This window comes from Helianthus annuus, chromosome 9 (assembly GCF_002127325.2).
Source record: "Helianthus annuus cultivar XRQ/B chromosome 9, HanXRQr2.0-SUNRISE, whole genome shotgun sequence".
Classification (NCBI taxonomy): domain Eukaryota; kingdom Viridiplantae; phylum Streptophyta; class Magnoliopsida; order Asterales; family Asteraceae; genus Helianthus; species Helianthus annuus.
In genome coordinates, this window is record NC_035441.2 from 110,982,141 (window position 1) to 111,009,671 (window position 27,531).

Genomic DNA, 27,531 nt, shown 5'->3' on the forward strand with positions numbered 1-27,531 from the left:
TACAAGACATATACCCTCATTTTGTGCAGTAATTTCCAGTTCATCTTCAAATTCTTGTAATGTTGTAGAGTCAATTTTATCAAGAGAGAACTCTTCAGTGTTTTCAGCATCGTCAAATCCTTGTTTTTTGTAGGCATATAGTATCTGTATGAAACATTGCGTTTTAGAAATATAATCAATTCAAATTTTGATGCGTTTTAAAATATAAATCATTGTAAACAACTTACAAAACTAATGTTTTGTAACTTTAAATATATTGCGTTTTACAAAAACATTGCGTTTTACACTAGCAAAGAAGTTTTAACAAACAAAGAATATAAAGAAACAAAAATGAAAGATCATTGCGTTTTATAATATACATTGCTTTTTATAAAGTATAGTTTTAAACAAACAAAGAATATAAACAAGCAGTCTAAACAAGCATTCAGCAAATATGAAGCAATAGTGAAAGATCAGATTTCATACCGCTAACAATGCAATAGGTCCATTGAAGAGCTTCTCATTTCCAGGCCATTGTCTTCTTGTACGCCTTAAAACGGTCAGAATATATTCACACCAATTAAAATCCTGGGTTTTTTTTATCACTTTTCATTGATGGCAAGAATCTTTGATTAACATTACTACTTTGCATTGCCTCCGTCATGATCGTTAAAAATATAACCAATAAATTTAGTTTGAACAATCTTCCAAGCTCATTTCTTGATTTTAAATAATTAATCAAGTTGTGTGCATACATTCTCTTCAATATATCTTTGCTGAATTGACCGCGCCAGAATTTAATTATAAGATCAGTGTCTTTTGGTCTCAATTTTTCCTCAATCTCTGTTTTTCCATTTGGTATTTGGAGTACCTTTTGGATAAATTCAGCTGTGATCTTAATCTTTTCATCTCCGGTATTTATCTCATCATTTTTAGCATCAAAGTTTTTTACCAGCCAATATCTGAATTTGCGTGGAACTGAATGCAGATTGAATTTTAGTATGCTCTCAAACCCTATTTCTCTAACAGCATTCCTTTGCTCTTTTGACAAACCTTCAATATAATCTTTTAGATTATTGACTGCACATCTTATGTTGATTTTTTTTTCCGTCGTAATCATAATATGGTTGTTGTTCTGGTTGTTCTTTTGTTTTCTCTTTCCTCAGTGATCTCTTTGGTTTTGATTCTGCCTTTTCCTTCTTTTGATTTTTTGTCGGGTTAACTCTTGGTTGTGGATCAACAAAATCATCATCTGATACATTGAATTGTGTTAAAAATATATATATTTTTTTTCTTGAAATTTGTTAAATGCGTTTTATGTTACCTGAATTTACTTGTTGTTCGGAAGTATGCAGAACAATAGCTCGACTAGATTTTTTATCATTGGAATCAGAAACTGTCTCTTCTGATGATTCGATCACCACTTTCCTTCTTCTCCTTTTTTGTTTTTCCTCTTGTTTTTAACTTTAAATAGAATAATGAAACAATCTCAATTAACAAATTTATGATAAAACGAATTAGTTAACACTCTAAAGATAAAAAGCAGTAATTAACAAGTTTAAGATAAAACGCAATAATTTACATCTTATTATTTAACAGGCAATAGTTAACAACACATGTATCTCAGCAAATTCAAAGATAAAACACAATGTTTTAAAATTCGATTACAATTATGATAATAATAATCTCTTTGTTTCTGCAACTTTATTAAGGTAAAACGCATTAATTGACAATATATAAATCCCATTAGAAGCATTAGCATCTTAGATAATAGTTTTAACATAAAACGTAATGTAGTCTCTACTAACAAAAATGTTAAGATAGGGGAAGATATAACTCATTAACTATTTTTCGGAACGGATATGATATATTAGGTCTACTGTACTTCATAAAACGTAACTTGAATTCAGTTAAAGAGCAAAAGTAGATAAAATTACCATTGTCTGAAATATCTTTTCGTTTTCTAGTTCTTTGTTGTTTCATTGTTGATTTTCGGCTAATATTTTCTTGTTCATCTATGTTCTCTTTTGCTGATGATGTTTTTTGCTTCTTTGATGATTTAGGGTTTTCAGAGATGGATTTCTTTTCAGTAACTCGAATGTAAACCTTCAAATTATCTCTCGACGACGCCATGAACTTCAATGGAGTATGATTTTCTGAAATTTCTGTATGTGTTTGATCGTTCAATGGAAGTGTAAAACGTAAAGCACTTTTTTCGAAGAGTTTCTGTGTATATTCAACAGCGGTTATTTTGGAATTTGACGATAATACCCCTGAAACCCCGGAGAGCGTGTTTAAATGACAGTTTTTAATTTGATTTTGATCTAGACCGTAGATTTTGCAATTGGACGGTTATGATTGCTTCCTATCCTTCCTAGCGAAATAAACTTCTTATTTTATCTCCATCCTCAACTGCTATACCGATTGTCGGTACCATAATAATATCGTCCAAATTCCCAGTGTAACGAATCCATTGCAATGCAAGTGCATCACTGGATCACCCCCTAGTTTTATATAAAGCAAAACATGAAAGAAATATTAGTTTTGAAAGTTCTAGATATGTTTTGCGAGTCATACTCAATACGTATAACCTATCTTATATAGTCAGGCTCTTTATAACATATCATTTATATCATTTTAATTTATATTTCTGAAATGAGTTAATTACTGTTTTCGTCCCTGAGGTTTGTCAAAAATAACGGTTTCAGTCCATTAGTTTAAAAATTGCGATTTCAGTCCATTAGTTTCATTTTCGTAACCATTTCAGTCCACCAACTTAACTCCCATCCATTTATTCTGTTACCTTTGGGTGAAATTACAAAATTGCCCCTATGGTTTAATTAAATAAGAACGTTGGTCACAGGTTTCGAACCTGTGACCTTTGCTTTGAGATGAGATTGTTAAACCAATAGGCCACGTATCAAACTTGTGAATGAATTCATATTGTTTCTCTTATAACATAGCATATTATTCATCATCTTCCCCAACCCTTTCATCATCATATCTGCAACTAGAATCACTCAAATATAAAGAACTTGATCTCATCTCCTCCACACATAGAGATTACAGCCTCAACTCACCTCCATACTCTGCAAATTATCTCAACACTCACACATATCAACATCCCATCTCTCTCTCTGTCGGCGGATTCTGGCGACGATTCCGGCCGGTTCCGGCCGAGTTTCCGGTAAGCCGACCACCCACAACACACCTTCAACCCTCACAACACCTTTCGTAAACCTTTGCACTCGCTGGAGATCGGAGAAAACGACCGGAGAGGAATTCGACGCGACGGTTCTTTTACGTGTTCGTGTGTTCGACATCGGAACATCCCCGGGATGAACGTAAACTCGTCGTAGACCTGGAACGCACGTCGACGGAACCTACGGATCTTCGTTCGAATGAAGAAGACGACGCCGGAGTAAACCGAACACGCCGGAACAACGTCACGAGTTCTTCGTCGTGTTTCGGTATATAATATTTTCTCAGTTCTTGTGCTTTTCATTTCTGTTGTCATACACCTGTGCTTTGAATTTGGGGTATAAAAATGCGTCAATGGATCTAAAAAAAAACGTTGTTTCCATAGAGCATTTTCTCTTTCTCTCTCTCTCTCTCTATATATATATATATATATATATATATATATATATATATATATATACATACACACACATACATATGTATGTATAAAGATGAAGGGTTTGGGGAAGATGATTATGAATATGCAATGTTATAAGGTAAACAATTTGAATTCATTCAGAATCTTGATACATGGCCTATTAGTTTAACAATCGCATTTCAAAGCAAAGGTCACAGGTTCGAAACCTCTGACCAGCGGTTTTTTTAATTAAACCATAGGGGCAATTTTGTAATTTCACCCAAAGTTAACAGAATAAATGGATGGGAGTTAAGTTGGTGGACTGAAATGGTTACGAAAATGAAACTAATGGACTGAAATCGCAATTTTTAAACTAATAGACTGAAACTGTTATTTTTGACAAACCTTAGGGACGAAAACAGTAATTAACTCTTCTGAAATTTATACAATTATACCAGCTTGCAGTTGTTTTAGTTGTTCAACCAATGAGTGTCCAGATGCATCACAATGTCAACCAACGACAAAATTGCGTCCAGGTGCATCATCTCAAAGACACCCTCTCTCACGTGCCCCACCAACATCTTTCAAAGTCTCAACATCTTTTTCTAAATTTTTTAGTTTTGAAACGGCTACTTTCATTAAAAGCACACTACCAAGGCGTTTGGAAAAACAAACACAAAGATTACGATAAGAAATTACATCACTCATTATATATTTTTAATCCACACAAACCCAAAAGATTTGATTTCCTCCATTGTCTTTGAAATTGACGCCGTCTTGTTGAAGAAAACTTGATCATTCCTAACTTTTTAAATACACCAACAAATCGTGAAAATAATACCTTGAAAGACTTTGTTCTTCCTCCACCGTCCCAAGTTAGCGTGCTTGTGTAACAAGGGCAAACAATATAGTTCTTTACTTTTATTGTTTTCTGAAAACATAATTTTGATATATTAACTCAAATTGTAAAACCTACATAAAAAGTCAATAAGCTAACTTTTTTATATATTAAAAACCATAAACCTGTCTAAAATACGTGTTTTTAACTTTTAAAAACATAAGCTTTAGTTAAATTTTCATGATATTTTTACAATTGGATGACTATAAATAATATAAAAAGAATTAGGTTAGGTTTTTTTTTTCTGAAAAAATAAAAAGGAACAATAATTTTTTATTGTCTTTTTTTTTAAACGGCCAGCAAACTCAATCCCGAGCACTCTCGGGGCACCCACTAGACAAACGGAGTACTCCGAGAGTAACACGAGTACACCACCAATTCTGGGGAAAACCCGATAACCCACCCGTCCGTAGACACTTATAATATCTAATACATGTTATTTTATTATTCATGTAAATACAAAAGAAAAAAAATTGTCTTGTACCAATCATTGATATCGTTTTCAAAAACCTAACATTATAACTTCATTACTCCATCCATTCACTTCTTTGTCTCAAATAATCACAAAAATGGCGACTATAGTTTTGTATCCATCTCCGGGTATGGGTCATCTCATCTCAATGGTGGAGCTTGGAAAACACATCTCCAAACACCACCCTTCTTTCTCTATCGTCGTTCTCACTCTCATCCCCTCCTTCAACACCGGCACTACCGCCGCCTATGTCCGCCACATCTCCGCCACCTTCCCCGCCATCACCTTCCACCATCTCCCTGACATCCCTCTTGACCCCCTACTTTTCCCTTCAATGGAAGCCATCATCTTTGAGCTTATTCGACTTAGCAACCCCAACGTCGATCGCGCTCTACAATCGATTTCTTCATCTTCTAACATCACCGCCTTCGTTATCGACACGTTTTGCTCTCCCGCGATGTCTTTGGCTGAGAATATTAACGTGCCGGTTTACTACTTCTTTACTTCCGGTGCGTGCTGCCTTGCACTGCTCCTTTACATGCCTACAATTCATAAAACCACCACTAAAAGCATTAAAGATATGAATACACTCATCCATTCGCCCGGGTTGCCACCGATACCGCCATCGGATATGCCAGGCCCGTTTCTTGATAGAACTTCTACTGATTATTCTGATTTTCTTGGAAAATGCGAGCAATTACCCAAATCAGCTGGGATTATTATTAACACGTTTGATTCGCTGGAGCCGAAAGCGCTTAAAGCCATAAACGACGGATTTTGTGTCCCGGATGGACCTACGCCGCCGATCTACTGCATGGGACCATTGATAGCGAGTGGAGGTGATGGCTCGCACGAGTGTTTGAATTGGCTGGATTTGCAACCGAGTGGAAGTGCTGTGTATTTGTGTTTCGGGAGTTTGGGTGTGTTTTCGAGTGAGCAGTTGAAGGAGATAGCAAAGGGGCTGGAGATGAGTGGAGTTCGGTTTCTTTGGGTGGTTAGAAGCCCGCCTTCAAACAAAAAAGAAGACCGATTTCTGCCACCGCCTGAGCCGGACTTGGATGTACTACTGCCAGAAGGTTTCTTGGAGCGTACGAAAGATAGAGGGCTAGTGGTGAAGAAATGGGCGCCGCAAGTGGCTGTTCTCAACCACAAGTCTGTGGGCGGGTTTGTGACACACTGCGGGTGGAACTCGGTCTTGGAAGCCGTATGTGCTGGGGTTCCAATGGTGGCGTGGCCGCTGTACGCGGAACAAAAGTTTAATAAGGTGGTGTTGAGGGATGAAATGAAGTTGGTATTACCTATGGATGAGTCAGAAGATGGGTTGGTGACCGCGATGGAGGTGGAGAAGCGGGTCAGACAGTTGATGGAGGGGGAGGAAGGTAAAGTTGTTAGGGAGGTGGCGAAGGCGAGAAAAGAGGAGGCGACGATGGCAGTGAGTGACGGTGGGTCTTCTCGTATGGCTCTGTCTAAATTAATTGCATCATGGTAGCTGTTAAACGCCGATTACGAAAGAAAGAAAAGAAGCACGGTATGGTTTGTTACTGCTTGTTTGTTACGTCTAGAGGTTGTTTTAGAGGTTTGGTTTGTTACTGCTTGTTTATCCTGAGAGGTTATTTGCTAAGACACGACGTGAAATAGATATTAGTTGGTTTAGAATAGTGTTTCAGAATGGCTTGCAGTATGAATATAAAAAAAAAAATTAAAAAGACAACCAATTAAGAAAAGAAGCACAGTATACTACTACCTCCGTCCCATTAGAAGTGTCATGATTTAAATTTTCAAAGTCTTTATTTATAAACTTTGACTTTAATTATATATTTTTTGTGTTATATAAAATTTGATGAAAATTAACCCAATAAAAACATTTGTAAAACACACTCAAATCATATAACTTTCATTAAGTATTATTTAACACAAACAAAATTATTCAAGGTCAAAGTTTATAAATAAAGACTTTGAAAATTCAAATGGAGGGAGTACAATATTACACCGTCAAGGATATATTTTTTTAATCTTTATACTTTTATGCATCTCGTCCAGAATCTTTGGGAAGCAAATGGTGTTAAGCTTTATACATTTAATCATTAAAACTGCATGTTTCATGAGTATCACTAATGACACTAAAGATCATTTTTGTTTAACGTTTTCACATATTTCGTAGTTAAATCCTTCCAATAATCATTAAGGAATTTAAGTTTTGTTTTACAGTCCAAGATTTCTAGAGAATAAGTTATGTTTTTTTCAAGAATAAAGTTAAACCCTTACAATAATCATTAAGGAATTAGTCCTTGATACGTCAGGGAAATTATGAAATTACATCAATAAACTAATATGAAACTATAACTTTTCGAATAAATATCAGATTAAACTCCTTAGGAAGCCATTTGGTTCGCGGAATATTTTTAACGAAATTGGAATCAAGGGTGTAAGTGCCCTTAACGCGTAACAATAGATTAATTGGATTACATTCAGGGCAAAATTGCAATATTCCTTTTAATGTCCATGAGACTATAAATATTAGCCATACATTTTTGGAGAGATTCTTAGGGTTTTCACACACACATCAATGTAATAGAATTTAGGGTCTGTTTGGTATGTGGTAATGGAATGGACGGGGGAATGGAATGGACGAGGTAATGGAATTGATCATTACCATTTCATGTCTTGTTTGGTTACCATGTGTGAATGGAATGAACAATTACTTTTTGTTGTTTGGTATGCGAAAAAAGATGAAGGAATAAAATCAGATGGTGGTGGTCAGTGATGGGCAATGATGGGGCGTGGTGCTAGGTGTCAGTTGTAGCGGCGGCGGTGGTGGTGGGTGGAGACGACGGCGGATGGTGACAACGGTGGTGGTAGTGGTGGATGACGGTGGAGGTAGGTGGCCATGGTGGTGGCAGGGGTGGTCGAAGGTGGTAGCAGTGGCGACGGTGGTCGGAGGTGGTAGTAGCGGCAACGGTGGTCGGAGGTGGTAGCGGTGGTGGCGGTGGGTGGTGGCAATGGTGGCGGCGATGATCGAAGGTGGGTGGTGGCGATGATCGGAGGTGGCAGTGGCGACGGTGGGTGGCGGCGACGGCGATGGCGAGGACAGAGGTGGGTTGCGGCGGTAGGTGGTAGCAGCGGCGGTGGCGGGTGGCTGCAGAGGTAGGTGACGGCGGCAGATGACGGTGGTGGTGTGTGGTAACAACGGTGGTGGGTTGTGGTGTTGTTAATGAAGGGGGAAGAGGGAATGGAATGGAAAAAAAAAAACAGGGGGGGCGGATGGAATGATTTTGAGGGAATGGAATGCATTTTGGAATGGACGATTCCATTCCATCGACCAACCAAACACTCTTTTCTTCATTCCCTCACAATGGTCCATTCCATTCCACCTCTCATTCCTGCATACCAAACGCTAGCTTAGGGTTTGCAAAGTTCAGTACAAGCTTAGATTGATATTTAGATCTTGTGTCCGTGTGTCGTTTTACCTCATCGTGTTTGATGAATTTCGCACGTGACCAACAACAATCGTGATGGTATATAGGCTTATAAATTAGTTAGTTTCCCTGACCCGGCCCAAATATCAATGTCTAGTCGATGAGTCGCTAGCAATGTCACATCACGATGTGCAAGTTGATGAAAACCTGAGGTTCGTTGAGAAACCAATTTCGATCGAGGATCGACAGGTTAAAAAGTACCGAAGGAAATTTATTCCTATTGAGAAGGTTAAATGGGATGCCCGTCGTGGCCCGGAGTATACATGGGAAGTTGAGTCCACAATGCGACAAAAGTACCCCCATCTTTTTGAATAAAATCTCGAGTTCGAGATTTCTTTTAAGGGGGTGAGGATGTAACACCTCGGAAAATTTGTGTCGATTTATATAAAGACATGTGTCCGAAAAACTCTCATATTATGCCACGTAGTTTGGCGAGAGGGACTAAAATATGCAATTTAATGGAAGAATGTTGTGGAGGGACCATATATGTCAACATGCCATTTTTATGGCCTCTGAGTGACGCTTACGGACCGTAAACCTTATGTGCTTACGTAACGTAAGCAAAGGATTTAAACATTTTCATTAAAGCGGTTACGGACGGCAAGGCTTAGTCCTTACGGTCCGTAAGGGATTCAAAACCTATGGACGCCTAAAGGGCTTACGGACCGTAAGCCCTGGACCCAGACGGTCCGTAAGCAGGTCGCTGACAGTTTTTGTTTGGGAGCCAAGGAAGTCTGCCCTGGTGCCACCTTGCTCGTGAACCTGAGCTTTTGTGCAGCTCTTGCCACCTCAATGGACACCTGCTAACATCTTAGGATGCCCCTTAACACTTGACATCATCTTGTGTCACCTCATTTGGTATAAATAGAGCCCTTGTGTTCATGGGCAACTTGCTCACTTCTTCAATATTTCCTCTATCACTCTATTCTGGAGCTTGCCTCTTCTAAGAGGCCTCTGCTGAGTTCTAATATTCTCTAGGATCATAAGTAAGTGTTCCCACTCTGCTCATTTCGTTTTATGGGCTAGAATTTAGCCGAAAGTCAAGCAAATTGACTTTTGCTTTGACTTTCGGTTTAGACTGTAAGGACTGCCAAAAATGTCCCTAAATAACCCGTAAGTGAAAACCCGGACCCTTGAAACCCTGACGTACATGAAAAACCAAGAAAACAAGAAATTTGACCTTCAGGCGGGCCGCGTAAAGGTTAAGATTGGCCTCACGCGGGCCGCGTCAACCTTAAGTTGACCGGATATGCGTCCCATGGCCACGTGTCATCCATGTGGCGACCTTACTCGTGACCCATTAGACCTACACGTAGACTAGGCGGCCACGCGGGCCGCGTAAGAGTTATGTATGGGTTTACGCGGGCCGCGTAAAACCCAAATTCAGGCTATAAATCGCCTATGCATGGGACTTTCATTCTGTGTCGAAAACTTTTCTCAAAAACGAAGCATCCTTCCTAATTTCGAAGATTTAAGGTATTGAAACCCTACCACGATACCGGGTGTTAACTCGATCGCTATTATGATTCAATGTCCGATCAATTGGAACTATCCAATGGATGTTTAAGTGCTGCCCACATTAGGGTTATACTTTGTCATTCGTCGTGAATTCGATGGATGGTTAAGTATCGCACTTTGTCATTCGTCGTGAGGGTTTGTATCTCGTGAGTTATCGTAAATGTTGTATTAGTTACTAACCTAGTTCGTGTGCATTGTTGTTTAAACTAGGTTATCAGGCTTATCAGTAGGCTAAACTCTGCCCGTATAAATTTGCAATGTGAGCATTCTCTTTTTATCAACAATCTTTTACAATACTCCAAATTATTTTCAAAAGTTATAATTACAGGGATTAAGTCGTGGTTATTTTGAATCACTGGCTAGTGGGGTATTGTGCACATTACTAATTTCTCACAGTTAGGCTAATAAATCCTAACAGTGGTAATCATCACTACTTGGGTGAAAGGACCCAATAGTGGTATGACCATCGTCACCAGGGTGTGACACGGCGCTAGATAAAAATAAGATAAAAGCCACTGTAATCGCTCTTATGCTGTAATTGATAGCTAGGTGTCATTTTGTGAACTTTGAGTGACTCACCAGTATTTTCCCGCTGACGAAATATTTTTAGAACATGTTTCAAGCGACCTCGTCTGAATCAAGGAAAAGTGCTACGGAGCACTAATCAAGCTTGAAGGGTGGCTCAGTTAAATAAATAAACATGTTTTGTAAACCAGGGAATTTCCTCGAGAAATTCCTCTATTGTAAATTACGGGGTTTGTCCCAAGTTATAAAATAAAATAATGGGGCATTTTCAAGTTTAAAGATCCTGTTAAAATCTTCCGCTGCCAAATCAGATAATAAATACCACGGGTTTTTCTGCCCCGCGGCTCCTGGACCGGGTAAAACCGGGATGGGGGCCGTGACATAGACCATTATAGTCCAGCCAGTGTTCGAATCGAACGTGGCTACGTGATCGTAATAAGGTAGACATTAATCTATTAAAATGCACTTCTTGGAAATCTATTTAATTGGTCAAATGACGGGTCAAAGTTATGTTTAATAAAAAGTCAAAGACGTAGTTTTCGGAAAACTTATAAAATGAACTTGTAAATGTTTAAACACATGTTTTTGACATCATATCAGTTGGTAATTAATATTAGAACACGTATAAACATGTTCAGCCCGTCATTTCTAGTTTACATATAGGTTCGCAACCGAAAGTCGAGCAGTTTGACTTCTGCTTTAACTTTCGATTCTGGCCTAATTTAGCAACTTTAGCTACTGATTCTAAGTTGCATTATCACCATAATTACATGTAGGATAACCCTCTATGGTTATACTACTTGGTCATGATCAGTTGTCGTGTTTTTATGCAAGTTCTTAATTTATGTCATATTATGCCAAAAATGCCCTTTTGGCGCATAACTTGATTTTAAACATTGATGAATATACAAAGTGCATAACCTACTGATGTGGTAACTTAATTAACATGTTTTGGCTTATTAAACTTGTTTATAACTCATCCGATCACCCGATACCGCCTATGCGCGTACGGTTAGCTAATGTAACTAGTTTACGTAAGTTTACCGAATCGGATCAATTCTTTTCAAATTTCTTTCAAATTCCAGAATGTATATTGTTTACCCATATTATACAAGTCTTAGTACTTGTGAGGGTCTAAACTACATTCTATCCGGTCATCGCTTAATCTAGTATATCGTACCGTTTTCATTATTATAAGTTAATTGGTCCAAGTCTATGACTTGAATAGGACTCGTTAACATTCTAATTGGTTATTATACCATTCATTCCAGGCTAGGGCGTCTAGTAGATTGCATCGTGCTAAGTTAATTAATATATCGGCTGTGCTTATTAATATATCTTGCATTGTAAGATTATTAAGCCAGGTAAATACTCTTAACCTATTTTCCCTATACGGGCTTGGGATACGGTAAATTATTACCGCTTGGTCGGGTATGGGATCATATGTCGGATTGTGACTAGACAATCTACATAACCCGTTTTAATTGTTTTGCTTGAGAAGTTAAACATTGGGGGTTAACGCGACCGTGTCCTGGATATACTCGACTCATTTAATTGCAAATGGCCACAACTTAAGCACGAGGTGTAGGCATACATTCGACAGATTTTAATGCTATTATTTTTCTACCCATATTAGGGATTCCCTTTAGGGGTTAAAGTGGCGTGTCAGTTAATCATGTTATCGGTGTTTTGTACCGAGCCCCCTATGTATTGACAAGCATGTAAATTTGTATACAAGATGTTATATATATTTCCCCAAGTTATTTACGTAAATACATTTGCCTTGTGCACTTAAAACAATTTTTAAATATTTTCAAAATGTGTCGGTTATTTGTAATTACCAGTGTAAAATGACGTATCTTCAAAATACTAAGCGCAGGTAGCAAGGTTACGAAATAGGCTGAAAGTGTCCGGTAAATGTTTAAGAGGAATTTACAACTACTTGCATTTGAAGCCTAGTAGTCTGCATATTTAATCATTTTGTTATTTTCGATCCGTCTGTGGATCTTTTGAATACTTACGGCTGTATAATTAATTTGAACATTCGGACATTATAATTTGTAATAGTATTTTAATTTCAAAACTTCCGTTAGGCTATTTGTGTATCTTGATATCAATCATCACGTACCCCAAATCCAGACTCATCATAAAATACAGGGTGTACCCTCGTTTTCTTTCAAGCAATTAATTAATTAAATACCAATCACATTTTGGCGTATATTATTTGCGTAGGATGATTCAAAGTAGGTGATTTAGTCTTTGTTCTTTATTTAGTTTTTTTTAATTGTTTTGAAGTAAAAGTATTGATTTTAAAGTTTATACCCCTATTGTGTATATTTTAACGGGCTGGGTTTAGAAAAAACCACTAGACGGATTCGAGAGTATAACTTGGATTTAAAGAGAATAAGATTTAGGGGTTGTTTGGTAGCCTCTTAATGACCATTCAGATATTACCTCTTAATGGTTTAAAACCTCTGAATGAATAAGAGGTAACCTCAAGTCTGAATGATTAAGAGGTAACCTCTGAATGGTAAATCATCACATGTCACATTCTTTTACTTTCTCATTGGTAAAATTTTTAATGATTCCATTAAAAGGTAGCCTCTTAATAACCATTCAGAGGCTACCAAACAGCCCCTTAATGTTTTTTTGACTTTTACGCATGAAAAATGTAGAACACGATTTATCGGAAAAAAGTGAAACCAAACAATTTTTTTCTCCAACCAAAAGCAATAGAATTTTGTTTGTTGGTATCTACTCAGAAGAGTATGTCCATCTAAAAGTTTCTAGTTGAGTGAGGTAGCAGAAAACGATTTTAATTAAACAATCGAGTATCGTTTAACCGCCAAAAGATGTTTATTGATAATGTTGTATTTGGTCGTTGAACTTCGGATCCAATATCTACAATAGTGTTGACATTACCCTAAATTTTCTAAATTAATTAACAAAAATAAACATGACCAACAACAATCATGATGGTATATAGGCTTAAAAATTAATTGGTTGCCCTGACCCGACCCGAATAGCAACCCACACAAAAATTCTAATGGTTCATTGTAAAAATTATGAATATAAAAAAAAAAAAACCCTAATGAAAAAAAAATCTTGAGTTCACCACTATTATAAATTGGGATTATTTGCAAGCATGTTTTAGTAGTTTTTCTTACTTTTGCTTCTAGTCCGGAAGGGTTATATGCCAACTAGGAAAATGAAAAGCAATTGCATGATTAAATACATAGAAAATAAAATAGGTTAATTTAAAAAATTAGAAGTAAAAAAGAAAAATTCCTCAACAATCCTGTTGAAAAAAAGCTCGACCTATGTTTGCAATTTGTGACCGCGAGTGATTATTGGACCACTTCCGTGATGGCGTGCAAAACTAAATGATACAAAACCCTACCAGCACTTATAATATCTAATACATTGTTATTTTATTATTCATCTAAATACAAAAGAAAAAAATTGTCTTGTACCAATCATTGATATCGTTTTCAAAAACCTAACATTATAACTTCATCACTTCATCCATTCATTTCTTTCTCTCAAACAATCACAAAAATGGCGACTATAGTTTTGTATCCATCTCCGGGTATGGGTCATCTCATCTCAATGGTGGAGCTTGGAAAACACATCTCCAAACACCACCCTTCTTTCTCTATCGTCGTCCTCACTCTCATCCCCTCCTTCAACACTGGCACCACCGCCACCTATGTCCGCCAGATCTCCGCCACCTTCCCCGCCATCACCTTCCACCACCTCCCTGACATCCCTCTTGACCCCCTACTTTTCCCCTCAATGGAAGCCATCATCTTTGAGCTTATTCGACGTAGCAACCCCAACGTCGATCGCGCTCTACAATCGATTTCTTCATCTTCTAAGATCACCGCCTTTGTTATCGACACGTTTTGCGCTCCCGCGATGTCTTTGGCTGAGAATATTAACGTGCCTGTTTACTACTTCTTTACTTCTGGTGCCTGCTGCCTTGCACTGCTCCTTTACATGCCTACAATTCATAAAACCACTACTGAAAGCATTAAAGATATGAATACACTCATCCATTTGCCCGGGTTGCCACCGATACCGCCATCGGATATGCTACGCCCGCTTCTTGATAGAACTTCTGCTGAATATTCTGATTTCCTTGGAAAATGCGAGCACTTGCCCAAATCAGCTGGGATTATTATTAACACGTTTGATTCGCTGGAGCCGAAAGCGCTCAAAGCCATAAACGACGGAGTTTGTGTCCCGGATGGGTCTACGCCGCCGATCTACTGCATGGGACCATTGATAGTGAGTGGTGATGATGGCTCGCACGAGTGTTTGAATTGGCTGGATTTGCAACCGAGTGGAAGTGTTGTGTATTTGTGTTTCGGGAGTTTGGGTGTGTTTTCGAGTGAGCAGTTGAAGGAGATAGCGAAGGGGCTGGAGATGAGTGGAGTTCGGTTTCTTTGGGTGGTTAGAAGCCCACCGTCGAACAAAAAAGAAGACCGGTTTCTGCCACCGCCTGAGCCAGACTTGGATATACTACTGCCAGAAGGTTTCTTGGAGCGTACGAAAGATAGAGGACTAGTGGTGAAGAAATGGGCGCCCCAAGTGGCTGTTCTCAACCACAAGTCTGTGGGCGGGTTTGTGACACACTGCGGGTGGAACTCGGTCCTGGAAGCCGTATGCGCTGGGGTTCCAATGGTGGCATGGCCCCTGTACGCAGAACAAAAGTTCAATAAGGTGGTATTGAGGGATGAAATGAAGTTGGTGCTACCTATGGATGAGTCAGAAGGCGGGTTGGTGACCGCGATGGAATTGGAGAAGCGGGTTAGGCAGTTGATGGAGGGTAAAGTTGTTAGGGAGGTGGCGAAGGCGAGAAAAGAGGAGGCCGCGATGGCACTGAGTGACGGTGGGTCTTCTCGTGTGTCTCTGTCTAAGTTAGTTGCATCGTGGTAGCTGTTAAACGTCGATTATGAAAGAAAACATGACATAAGAAGGTGCTAGTCGTTGTACCAATAGTTTTTATGTTTTTATTTGTGACGTCTAAAGGTTGTGTTAGAGTTTTTTGTTTGTTACTTCTTATTTATCCTGAGTGGTTATTTGTTAAGACACTAGCTGAATGAAATAAACATAAACTGTTTTAGAATAGCCAGTAATATATTAAAAAAAATAATAATAAAAGAAAAGACCAAACAATAGGAAAATGTTAAAAATTAAATAATAAAAAAAGACAACAATAGGAAAGCATCACAATATACTAATTATTAATAAAAATCAAAGAGTAATAGGGATTAAACTGAATTCTCATTGTTTCATTACAATATATAGATAAACGAAACTGTAAACCCTAAAGCCCATAAGTAATGGGTTGGGCCTAAAATGTCTGGTTTATAACACTCCCCCTCAGACATTTAGAATTACACACAGTTTAACAACATACTTCAGGATGATGTTAAATAGGTACTTCAGGACCTGAATAAATAAACTGATACTACTGGATCAGCCATGCTGCCTCATTAAAAACCTTACTAAGAAAATCCAGTGGGACAAAACTTAGTGAAGGGAAAAAGAGTACAGCGTGCATAATTCTCCCCCTGAATTCAACAAACATCTTTCAATCTACGAAGACCGATCTTGTGTGATAACTACTCGAAACTGCTTCTAGGTAAAGATTTTGTGAACAGGTCTGCTAGGTTTTCACTTGACTTGATCTGACGAACATCGATTTCCCCTTCCTTTTGCAAGTCATATGTTGAGAAAAATTTTGGTGAAATGTGCTTTGTTCGATCACCCTTGATATAACCTTCTCTGATCTGAGCTATGCAAGCAGCATTGTCTTCATAAATAATTGTCGGCTCCTTCTTGATCTGTTCTAATCCGCATGCTTCTTGTATGTGATTAATCATTGATCTCAACCACACGCATTCTCGACCAGCAGCATATAGTGCTATCAATTCGGCATGGTTTGATGATGTTGCTGTAAGTGTCTGCTTAGTTGACTTCCAAGAAATTGTTGTGCCACCGTATGTGAATACATAACCTGTCTGAGATTTTGCTTTGTGAGGATCTGATAGATATCCAGCATCAGCATACCCAACAAGCTGGGACTTTTGATCTCTCTGATAGAAAAGACCTAAGTCTTGTGTTCCGCAAATATACCAGAATATATGTTTTATGTGTAACACCCCCAAAATCCCACTAGCGGAAATCCCGCGAGGCGTGTTACGCATCAGAGTTCGAGCCACCAATCACATTGAACCAATAGTAAATACTTAAATAAAACATAACATCAAATCCCAAAGTGTTGTGTAGCGGAAGCATTTAATAAATCGTTTACAATTGTTTCATAATAATAATTAAACCAATGTATCACGTGTAAGTTAATCCATGAGTCTCGATCCATGACCACTCCCGCATTCCCAGATAGCAAGTCCATATTCCAAGTGCTAATGACCTACAAGCATGCAAACAAGTGTGTCAGACTACGCTGGTGAGTTCAAGGTTTGTACATGAGTTGTGTTACCAGATATATGTTAATACGATTCACTGTTGTGTTACGTTGTTGCTCATGTTAGTTACCCTAGGGACGACGCCCTTACGTAACCGAGGAGTGTGCCTCTTAGCAACCCACTATGTTGTTCAGTTAGTTACCCTAGGGAAAACGCCCTTACGTAACCGAGGAGTGTGCCTCTAAACAACCATAGTGAAACCCAGATAATTAGTACCTAATAGCGCTATCAACTAATTACCCCCATTGCCCTCCAGGCAATGACCAAAACCGATTAAGTTGTTTACCCAATGTTTCCCGTCCAAATGTTTACTAGTTGTCCCAAACCACCGGGACGCATGCTTGAGAAAATGCAATGAACTCACCTGGGGTTGCTCGGTATGATTCACACAGTTCAATTAAGTTATAGAGCGATTAACCACGTCCTACCATAGTTATTATGCGGGTCAGATTCGTATACAAGTAGTGCACGTATGTTCCATACATATTGTAACAGATTGTGCAAATATTCGACATCACAGATTAGCGTAAACAATCACGTAAACAAGCAGAGTCCAAGTATCTGGCCCAATCTGTTGGGCTCGTAACAGTGTGCAGGCCCAATAACAAAGTGTACATGTAAAAGGGCCTCGAGTCGCAACGAAGGAGGTTCCGAGTCGCAACGGAACTCGCAACCGTGGTTTCGGCTCGTGCGGTTTGTGCCGGGAATGTGTGGTCTCGAGTCGCAACGGGACTCGCAACCGTGTGTGGTTTCGAGTCGCAACGGGTGATTCCGACTCGCAATCGGTGTCGCAACGGTGCATGTAACAACTTTCCATGATTACACAGCAACAATCATTCCGTAAATCCAGCTAACAACTTATCAGTTTCACAAATCGGATCAAACACCATGTTTAACAATTTTACATATTCAAATCATCATCAACAAGAACAGTAATTCAATATCAACATAATATGCAATCGGATCATTTGGTTAACAATTATACGGCTCTAAATCAATGACATGTAACCCGAAACATGGCAACCTACGTTTAACATAAACACGTCCGATTTAACAAGCATTCGGTTCAACATCATCTTAACAAGAATCCGAACAACATATTGCAAGATATCCGATTATCATGTAAATATCCCTACTCATGAATTCTAACACATAATCATATACCATCACATCATCATTTACGAATAATCAAGCACTAACCGATTGATAGAAGGTGATCCGGTTACAAGAAAGCTTCGGTGAGGAGGGATGCTTGGCTGCCTTTGGTTCGCGAAGGAGAGGGAGAGAAGAGCTAGGGTTTTGCAACTTGTGTGTGTTAAGTGTTTTGGTAACAATGGGTAGTAGTTACTAACACCCCAATTGTTAAACAATCAAAGAGGGATGGGCCGAACCCCACTTGGGTTGCCCCTTGGTTCCGATTACAAGGTTTACGGCCCAAATGGCCTTATGTGATTGATCCATGTCGTGTGGGTTTAGTTCAAGCAACATACGTATAAGCATTTAATTCGTAACATACAATAGCAACACATATCACGTAAACATGCATTTAATCAATTAGAGTGACTCGCATAACATTACAAGATAGGTCTAAAGTACGAGTTGTCACAGTATCCCCAACTAAAAAGAAATTTCGTCCCGAAATTTGGTACGCACTCACTGAGAAAGCTAGATAAGTTAGAGCTAGGTAGGTTATATCGTTTGCTGGTTTTCCTGGGGTGTCACATCCTCCCCAACTTGAATGGGAATTTCGTCCCGAAATTCACTAGTTGCGTCAATACTAGGTTCACTAGGTTTTGACTGGTCTTCAGGGAACAAATATGGATACTTAAGTTTCATCTGGTCTTCGCGTTCCCATGTGAACTCTGGACCACGTCTTGAGTTCCAACGAACTCTCACAATCGGTATACGGCTGTGTTTACGAACTTTAACTTCCCGATCCATAATCTCAATTGGTTCTTCGACAAACTGCAATTTGTCATCTATCTTTAGCTCTTGGAATGGTACTACTAGTGTTTCATCAACCAAACACTTCTTTAGCTGTGATACGTGAAATACATCATGGACATTACCCAACTCGGCCGGTAATTCCAACCTGTAGGCCACCTTTCCAATCCGTTCCACAATTTTGAAGGGTCCTACATAACGAGGGTTTAATTTGCCGCGTTTCCCAAAACGCACCACACCCTTCCAGGGTGAAACCTTTAACATAACACGGTCATTAACTTCAAATTCCAACGGTTTACTACGCTTGTCAGCGTAGCTCTTCTGTCGGTCACGAGCTGCGGCCATACGGTTTCTGATCTGCACAATGCTTTCCGATGCTTCAAGAACAAACTCAGGGCCTGTGATCTGGCTATCACCCACCTCATGCCAACAGAGAGGTGAGCGACATTTCCGTCCGTACAGTGCTTCGAACGGAGCTGCCTTAATACTTGAATGGTAGCTGTTGTTGTAGGAGAATTCTATCAACAGTAGGTGCTTCTCCCATCTTTTTCCAAAGTCGAGTACGCATGCCCGAAGCATATCTTCGAATGTTTGGATGGTGCGCTCGCTTTGACCATCCGTCTGTGGGTGATAAGCGGTACTCATGTCGAGTTGGGAACCAAACGATTTATGCATTGACTGCCATAACTCTGAAGTGAAACGCGGATCTCGGTCCGAAATGATAGAAGTTGGCACCCCATGCCTAGAAACCACTTCCTTAAGGTAGATTGCTGCCAATTGAGAAAACTTGTCTGTTTCCTTGATTGCTAGGAAGTGTGCTGATTTCGTGAGGCGATCAACAATCACCCAAATAGTGTCATTCCCAGCCTGAGTTCTTGGTAGTCCTGTCACGAAATCCATAGCGATCTGTTCCCACTTCCATGTGGGTATCTCTGGTTGCTGCAGTAGACCTGAGGGCTTTTGATGTTCTGCTTTGACTTTAGCACAAGTCAAACATTTGCTGACGTAGGTTGCTATATGAGCCTTCATGCTGGGCCACCAGTAGGTAGTTTTCAAGTCGTGGTACATCTTATCCGATCCAGGATGTACAGAGTAGCGTGATTTATGTGCCTCTTCCATTACAAGTTCCCGTAAGTTGCCAAAGAATGGGACCCAAATGCGTCCAGTTACATAGTAAGCGCCGTCTCCCTTCTGTTCTAGTCGTTGTCTCGAGCCACGTAAAGCTTCAGCTCAAACGTTCTCTGGTTTCAACGCTTCCAACTGAGCGTCTCGTATCTGGGAAGGGAGGTTGGACTGAATCGTGAGTTGCAATGCTCGCACACGCCTAGGTGCATTATCCTTTCTGCTGAGGGCGTCAGCTACAACGTTCGCCTTGCCCGGATGATACTTGATGGCACATTCATAATCGTTCAATAACTCCACCCATCGTCGTTGTCGCATATTCAACTCTTTCTGGTCAAAGATGTGCTGGAGACTCCTATGGTCGGTGTAGATGGTACATTTGGTACCGTACAGATAGTGCCTCCAAATCTTCAACGCAAATACCACCGCTCCTAACTCCAAGTCGTGCGTCGTGTAGTTCTTCTCGTGCACCTTCAGCTGACGAGAAGCATAAGCTATTACCTTCTCGCGTTGCATCAACACGCAACCGAGACCCTGAATTGACGCGTCACAATATACCACAAAATCTTCGGTGCCCTCTGGTAAAGACAAAATCGGTGCACTACAAAGTTTCTGTTTTAACAACTGGAAGGCCTCTTCCTGCTTCGTTCCCCAAGAGTATGCCGTGTTCTTCTGTGTCAGTGAGGTGAGGGGTTGCGCGATTTTCGAGAAATCTTTAATGAACCTACGATAATACCCTGCGAGACCAAGAAATTGCCGCACTTCAGACGGAGTCTTTGGTGCTGCCCAATTCTTAACTGCATCCACCTTTGCAGGATCCACATATATCCCTTTCTCGTTAACAACGTGCCCAAGGAAATGCACTTCTCGAATCCAGAAGTCGCACTTAGAAAACTTCGCATACAGTTGTTCCCTTCTCAAAAGTTCCAAGATGAGACGTAGGTGACGCTCGTGATCTTCCTCGTTTTTCGAATAGACTAAGATGTCATCGATGAATACTATAACGAATTCATCGAGATAAGGCTTACATACGCGGTTCATGAGATCCATGAAAACCGCTGGTGCATTAGTCAATCCAAACGGAATGACCAGAAACTCATAGTGTCCGTAGCGCGTTCGAAAAGCTGTCTTGGGAACATCCTCTTCCCTAACCCTTACCTGGTGATAACCCGACCTTAAGTCGATCTTTGAATAGAAACTCGACCCTTGCAACTGGTCGAACAAGTCGTCGATGCGTGGTAACGGATAGCGGTTCTTAATGGTCACCTTGTTGAGCTCTCGATAGTCGATACACATACGGAATGACCCGTCTTTCTTCTTTACGAACAGAACTGGGGCTCCCCAAGGCGAAGAACTGGGTCGAATAAAGCCCCTGTCCAACAACTCCTGCAGTTGATTAGACAGTTCCTGTAACTCTCCTGGTGCTAACCGGTAAGGAGCTCGAGCAATTGGAGCCGCTCCCGGTGCAAGATCGATTTGAAATTCTACTTGGCGGTGAGGAGGTAACCCTGGTAGCTCCTCTGGAAATACATCAGCGAATTCTCGCACCACTGGTAGATCCTCAATCTTACTCTCTTCAGACTGAGCGTTGGTAACTAACGCTAACATTGCTGGGTACCCCTTTTGTAGATACTGTTGTGCACGCATGGCCGTGATAATCCCAACCATCGTCCCACTACGATGCCCCTGAACTAACAGTGACTCTCCATCAAGGAGAGGAATACGCACAATCTTCTCTTTACATAGAATTTCTGCTTGGTGCTTAGACAACCAATCCATGCCTACCACTATGTCAAAACTACCGAGCGTAACGGGAAGGAGGTCAATATCAAACACCTGACCCACGAGATCTAGTTTGCACCCGAAAAGGACGTTCGAGGCTTCTATCGTTTTACCATCTGCTAGTTCTACTACCTTTTTAACTTCTAAAGGTGTTGGGGTTATCCCTAATCGTTGACTAAACTCTAGGGACACATAACTCCAATCGGCACCCGAATCAAATAATACAGAAGCAATACGATTGTTAACAGGAAACGTACCAGTTACAACGTTGCCGTCATTCCTGGCATCCCCTGCTCCAAGCTGAAACACTCTGCCCCGAGCACCATTACCCCCGTTGTTGCCATTGTTGTTGTTGTTGTTGTTCCCAGCATTGTTATTATTTGGGCGGTTGTTGTCGTTGGCGTTCTGGTTTAACTGAGAGCAATCCCGCTTGAAGTGGCCCTCATCACCACACTGATAGCACCCCTTCCTGAAACCTTGGTTCTGTTGAGGTGGCTGTCCCTGTTGTCTCTGGTTTTGTTGGTTCTGTGGTTGCTGGTGTTTGGGTTGTGAGGTCCTACAATCCCTGGCCTCATAGCCTGGCTTACCGCACTTGTTACACGTCCGACCACACGGCCCCCAATGATGATAGCCACATTTGTTACACCGTGGCTTTCTCCCTGCATAAGAACCCTGGCTGTGGCCACTTCCCTGGCCTTGATTGACAGAAGACGACTGGCTGATGTTGCGGTTGCTGTTGTCTGGCCTTTTCTGAGTCTAGCCAGCACTGGATGCTTTGTCATAATCACCCCACTTCCGCTTGTTATCATTAGCGGACGCAGTGGCAGTGGGTGTAGCAGCAGTAGCGGCCGAAATACGCGGAGGTAATGAATCGTTTTCCACCTCTTGGTCCACAATCTTATGAGTCAGACGAACGATCTGTGTCAAATCATTGAGATGGGCTGCAGCGACCAAGCTCTTCACACGCGGAGGCAACCCTTTGATGAATAACTCAATCCTCCGAGACATAGGCCGGGACAAGTTCGGGCACATGTCGGCCAGTTCATACGATCGCTTCACATACGCTTCGACTTCAGATCCAACCATCTTCAAGTCGTAGTATTCGTTTTCCAACTTCTGGACTTCATCCCGAGGACAGTACTCCTCCCTGATCAGTTCTTTAAAGTCTTCCCAGGTTGTGGCATTCGCTGCCTCGATGCCCAACAACTGTACCTGGGCGTTCCACCACGTTAGGGCACCATCTGCCAAGGTACCCGCAGCATATTTCACCCTGTCCCCAGCGGGACAGTTACAGATAGCAAACACAGACTCTGCTTTCTCGAACCATCTTAGAAGTCCCACAGCCCCTTCAGTCCCGGTGAAGGTCTGTGGCTTGCAGTCCATAAACATTTTGAACGTACACACAGGCTGGTTAGGTTGAGGTTGCGCTTGTTGACCTAAATAACGGGAGGAAACACATTATAGGAATGAAAAGACGTGTACGTGGTATAAGAGTAAAGAGTACTTGGTACACTCCGTACCAGCTTGATAGGCTGCTAAAGCCTCAGCCACGCGGGTATTGATTAGGTCATTCAACTCAGCCTGAGTCATGTTGATGTTGCCACGTCCGTGTCCTCGTCCACTCATGTTTCTATAGTTGGGAATAAACCGATTTAGAAATCGAAACGGATCAGGAGTCAAGTATCATACTGATATTCACGTACTACTAAGTTCACACATAGTAAGGCAGAACCCTTCTCACGCTCGATAAGCCTCACTGGGACTTGCATGCACCCCACGTTATTATTAAGTGTGCACCCATAATAATAAGGCAATTTGCATGCTTATCTCAGTACCTCTTAGCTTGCGCTCGAAGTTTCCCCCGTTCAAACAACACAACAGATGATATCACAGTTCTATGGTTTACATGAGTCGGAGAGTAGTGTCACACTGTCAAGTCACTATGGTGTTAAACGTTTCAGTTCATATACGTTGTGGGTGTGTGACTGCTAAGCAAGTAATATATAAAGTGAGAGAGAAACGAACCTTGCAATCTGGTGCTGAGTGTCATGATCGATTTTCGAAGACGTTCGGTTATAGTCTGGTTTTACAAAACGTTTTAAAACCTAGTTCACTATAACCAGTGGCTCTGATACCAACTGTAACACCCCCAAAATCCCACTAGCGGAAATCCCGCGAGGCGTGTTACGCATCAGAGTTCGAGCCACCAATCACATTGAACCAATAGTAAATACTTAAATAAAACATAACATCAAATCCCAAAGTGTTGTGTAGCGGAAGCATTTAATAAATCGTTTAGCAATTGTTTCATAATAATAATTAAACCAATGTATCACGTGTAAGTTAATCCATGAGTCTCGATCCATGACCACTCCCGCATTCCCAGATAGCAAGTCCATATTCCAAGTGCTAATGACCTACAAGCATGCAAACAAGTGTGTCAGACTACGCTGGTGAGTTCAAGGTTTGTACATGAGTTGTGTTACCAGATATATGTTAATACGATTCACTGTTGTGTTACGTTGTTGCTCATGTTAGTTACCCTAGGGACGACGCCCTTACGTAACCGAGGAGTGTGCCTCTTAGCAACCCACTATGTTGTTCAGTTAGTTACCCTAGGGAAAACGCCCTTACGTAACCGAGGAGTGTGCCTCTAAACAACCATAGTGAAACCCAGATAATTAGTACCTAATAGCGCTATCAACTAATTACCCCCATTGCCCTCCAGGCAATGACCAAAACCGATTAAGTTGTTTACCCAATGTTTCCCGTCCAAATGTTTACTAGTTGTCCCAAACCACCGGGACGCATGCTTGAGAAAATGCAATGAACTCACCTGGGGTTGCTCGGTATGATTCACACAGTTCAATTAAGTTATAGAGCGATTAACCACGTCCTACCATAGTTATTATGCGGGTCAGATTCGTATACAAGTAGTGCACGTATGTTCCATACATATTGTAACAGATTGTGCAAATATTCGACATCACAGATTAGCGTAAACAATCACGTAAACAAGCAGAGTCCAAGTATCTGGCCCAATCTGTTGGGCTCGTAACAGTGTGCAGGCCCAATAACAAAGTGTACGTGTAAAAGGGCCTCGAGTCGCAACGAAGGAGGTTCCGAGTCGCAACGGGACTCGCAACTGTGGTTCTGGCTTGTTATGGTCCGGTTTCGAGTCGCAACCTGACTCGCAACCGTGGTTTCGGCTCGTGCGGTTTGTGTCGGGAATGTTTGGTCTCGAGTCGCAACGGGACTCGCAACCGTGTGTGGTTTCGAGTCGCAACGGGTGATTCCGACTCGCAATCGGTGTCGCAACGGTGCATGTAACAACTTTCCATGATTACACAGCAACAATCATTCCGTAAATCCAGCTAACAACTTATCAGTTTCACAAATCGGATCAAACACCATGTTTAACAATTTTACATATTCAAATCATCATCAACAAGAACAGTAATTCAATATCAACATAATATGCAATCGGATCATTTGGTTAACAATTATACGGCTCTAAATCAATGACATGTAACCCGAAACATGGCAACCTACGTTTAACATAAACACGTCCGATTTAACAAGCATTCGGTTCAACATCATCTTAACAAGAATCCGAACAACATATTGCAAGATATCCGATTATCATGTAAATATCCCTACTCATGAATTCTAACACATAATCATATACCATCACATCATCATTTACGAATAATCAAGCACTAACCGATTGATAGAAGGTGATCCGGTTACAAGAAAGCTTCGGTGAGGAGGGATGCTTGGCTGCCTTTGGTTCGCGAAGGAGAGGGAGAGAAGAGCTAGGGTTTTGCAACTTGTGTGTGTTAAGTGTTTTGGTAACAATGGGTGGTAGTTACTAACACCCCAATTGTTAAACAATCAAAGAGGGATGGGCCGAACCCCACTTGGGTTACCCCTTGGTTCCGATTACAAGGTTTACGGCCCAAATGGCCTTATGTGATTGATCCATGTCGTGTGGGTTTAGTTCAAGCAACATACGTATAAGCATTTAGTTCGTAACATACAATAGCAACACATATCACGTAAACATGAATTTAATCAATTAGAGTGACTCGCATAACATTACAAGATAGGTCTAAAGTACGAGTTGTCACATTATGCCATTCCAGTGTCTACGTGTTGGATTCGAACTGTATCTCGCTAGTACATGTACTGCAAATGCAATGTCAGGTCTTGTGTTATTTGCGAGATACATAAGGGCACCGATCGCGCTTAAGTACGGTACTTCTGGACCAAGTACTTCTTCGCCTTCTTCTTGAGGGCGATAAGGATCCTTGTGTGGATCTAGCGGTCGGACAACCATAGGTACGCTAAACGGATGTGCTTTATCCATATTGAACCGTACTAACATCTTCTGGATGTAGTTTGATTGATGGACAAATGTGCCGTTGCACAGATACTCAAATTGTAGTCCGATACATAATTTCGTCATACCCAGATCTTTCATTTCAAATTCCTTCTTTAGCAACTGAGCAGCTTTCTCTATCTCTTCAGGAGATCCGATGATGTTAATATCATCAACATAGACTGCTATTATAGTGAAATTTGAGATTGATCGTTTTATAAAGACACATGGACTGATTACATCAGACTTGTATCCTTTCTTTTCGAGATATTCACTAAGTCGATTGTACCATATACGACCAGATTGTTTGAGACCATATAAAGATCTCTGGAGCTTTATAGAACACATATCTCGAGGTGTTGATTTTAATGCTTCAGGCAATTTTAATCCTTTAGGGATTTTCATGTAGATGTCATTTTCAAGTGTCCCGTATAAGTATGCGGTGACGACATCCATTAGTCTCATATGAAGTCCTTCAGAGATTGTGAGGCCGATTAGGAACCTAAGGGTTATCGCATCCACTACAGGGGAATACGTTTCCTCATAATCAACTCCTGGGATTTGGGAAAACCCTTGTGCTACAAGTCGAGCCTTATATCGTACAATCTCAGTCTTTTCATTTCTCTTTATTGCAAATACCCATTTATAACCTACTGGTTTGACGCCTATGGGCGTTCGAACTACAGGTCCAAAAACATGTCGCTTTTCGAGCGAATTCAATTCGGCGTTTATGGCTTCTTGCCATCTTGGCCAATCATTTATGTGCATGCACTCTTCTAAAGTTGTAGGTACGTAATCATTTTCATTGATTACATCCGTTGCTATAGCATATGCGAATATATCATCAACACGTGTTTTATTCCGGTTCCACATTTGTACTATCTTGTACATAATTAATAGAGATCTCATTTTCGTTCGGTACCGGTGTTTCTTCTGAAACTTCATTTTCCTCTGGATTCATAGCTGTCTCTTCTGGGACATTTACCTCTACCGGGGTTTCACTTATAATCTTTTGTGAGTTTTCACCAACTGCGTTACTTTGTTTTTTTCGTTTCCGTGGGTTTTTGTCTTTGGAACCAATTGGTCTCCCACGCTTTCGTTGTATAGTAATCGCTTCTGGGATTACTTCAATTCGAGCAGGTGCATTTGATGCTGGTACATGTGACTTTGTCACTCTATTCGTGTCTGTGAATACATCTAGTAATTCATTCGCTATTCTTTGCAAATGTATGATCTTTTGGACTTCATATTCACATTGACCACTTTGGGGGTCGAGATTTGATAGCGATGATGCATTCCACGTTATTTCTTGCATTACCAGTCTTTCTTTGTCCTTATCTCC

General features: G+C 40.6%; 3 protein-coding genes across 3 annotated transcripts; 2 read left to right on the top strand and 1 right to left on the bottom strand.

Moving 5' to 3' along the window:
- The first annotated feature begins 5,029 nt into the window (after positions 1–5,029).
- Positions 5,030–12,563, top strand: LOC110903926 (UDP-glycosyltransferase 88B1-like). The gene is made up of 2 exons (XM_022149729.2): positions 5,030–6,475; positions 12,346–12,563. The coding sequence occupies exon 1, from the start codon at positions 5,045–5,047 to the stop codon at positions 6,434–6,436; it is 1,392 nt and encodes a 463-aa protein (XP_022005421.1). The 5' UTR covers positions 5,030–5,044; the 3' UTR covers positions 6,437–6,475; positions 12,346–12,563.
- On the bottom strand, positions 7,741–8,419 carry LOC110907448 (formin-like protein 5). The gene is made up of 2 exons (XM_022152431.1): positions 8,415–8,419; positions 7,741–8,083 (listed from the first exon to the last, which is right to left on the bottom strand). Exons 1-2 carry the CDS (start codon positions 8,417–8,419, stop codon positions 7,741–7,743), a joined length of 348 nt encoding a protein of 115 aa, XP_022008123.1.
- Positions 12,564–13,990: 1,427 nt separating the features above from the next.
- LOC110903925 (UDP-glycosyltransferase 88B1-like) lies at positions 13,991–15,533 on the top strand. The gene has a single exon (XM_022149728.2). The coding sequence runs from the start codon at positions 14,025–14,027 to the stop codon at positions 15,405–15,407; it is 1,383 nt and encodes a 460-aa protein (XP_022005420.1). The 5' UTR covers positions 13,991–14,024; the 3' UTR covers positions 15,408–15,533.
- The last annotated feature ends 11,998 nt before the right edge of the window (positions 15,534–27,531 follow it).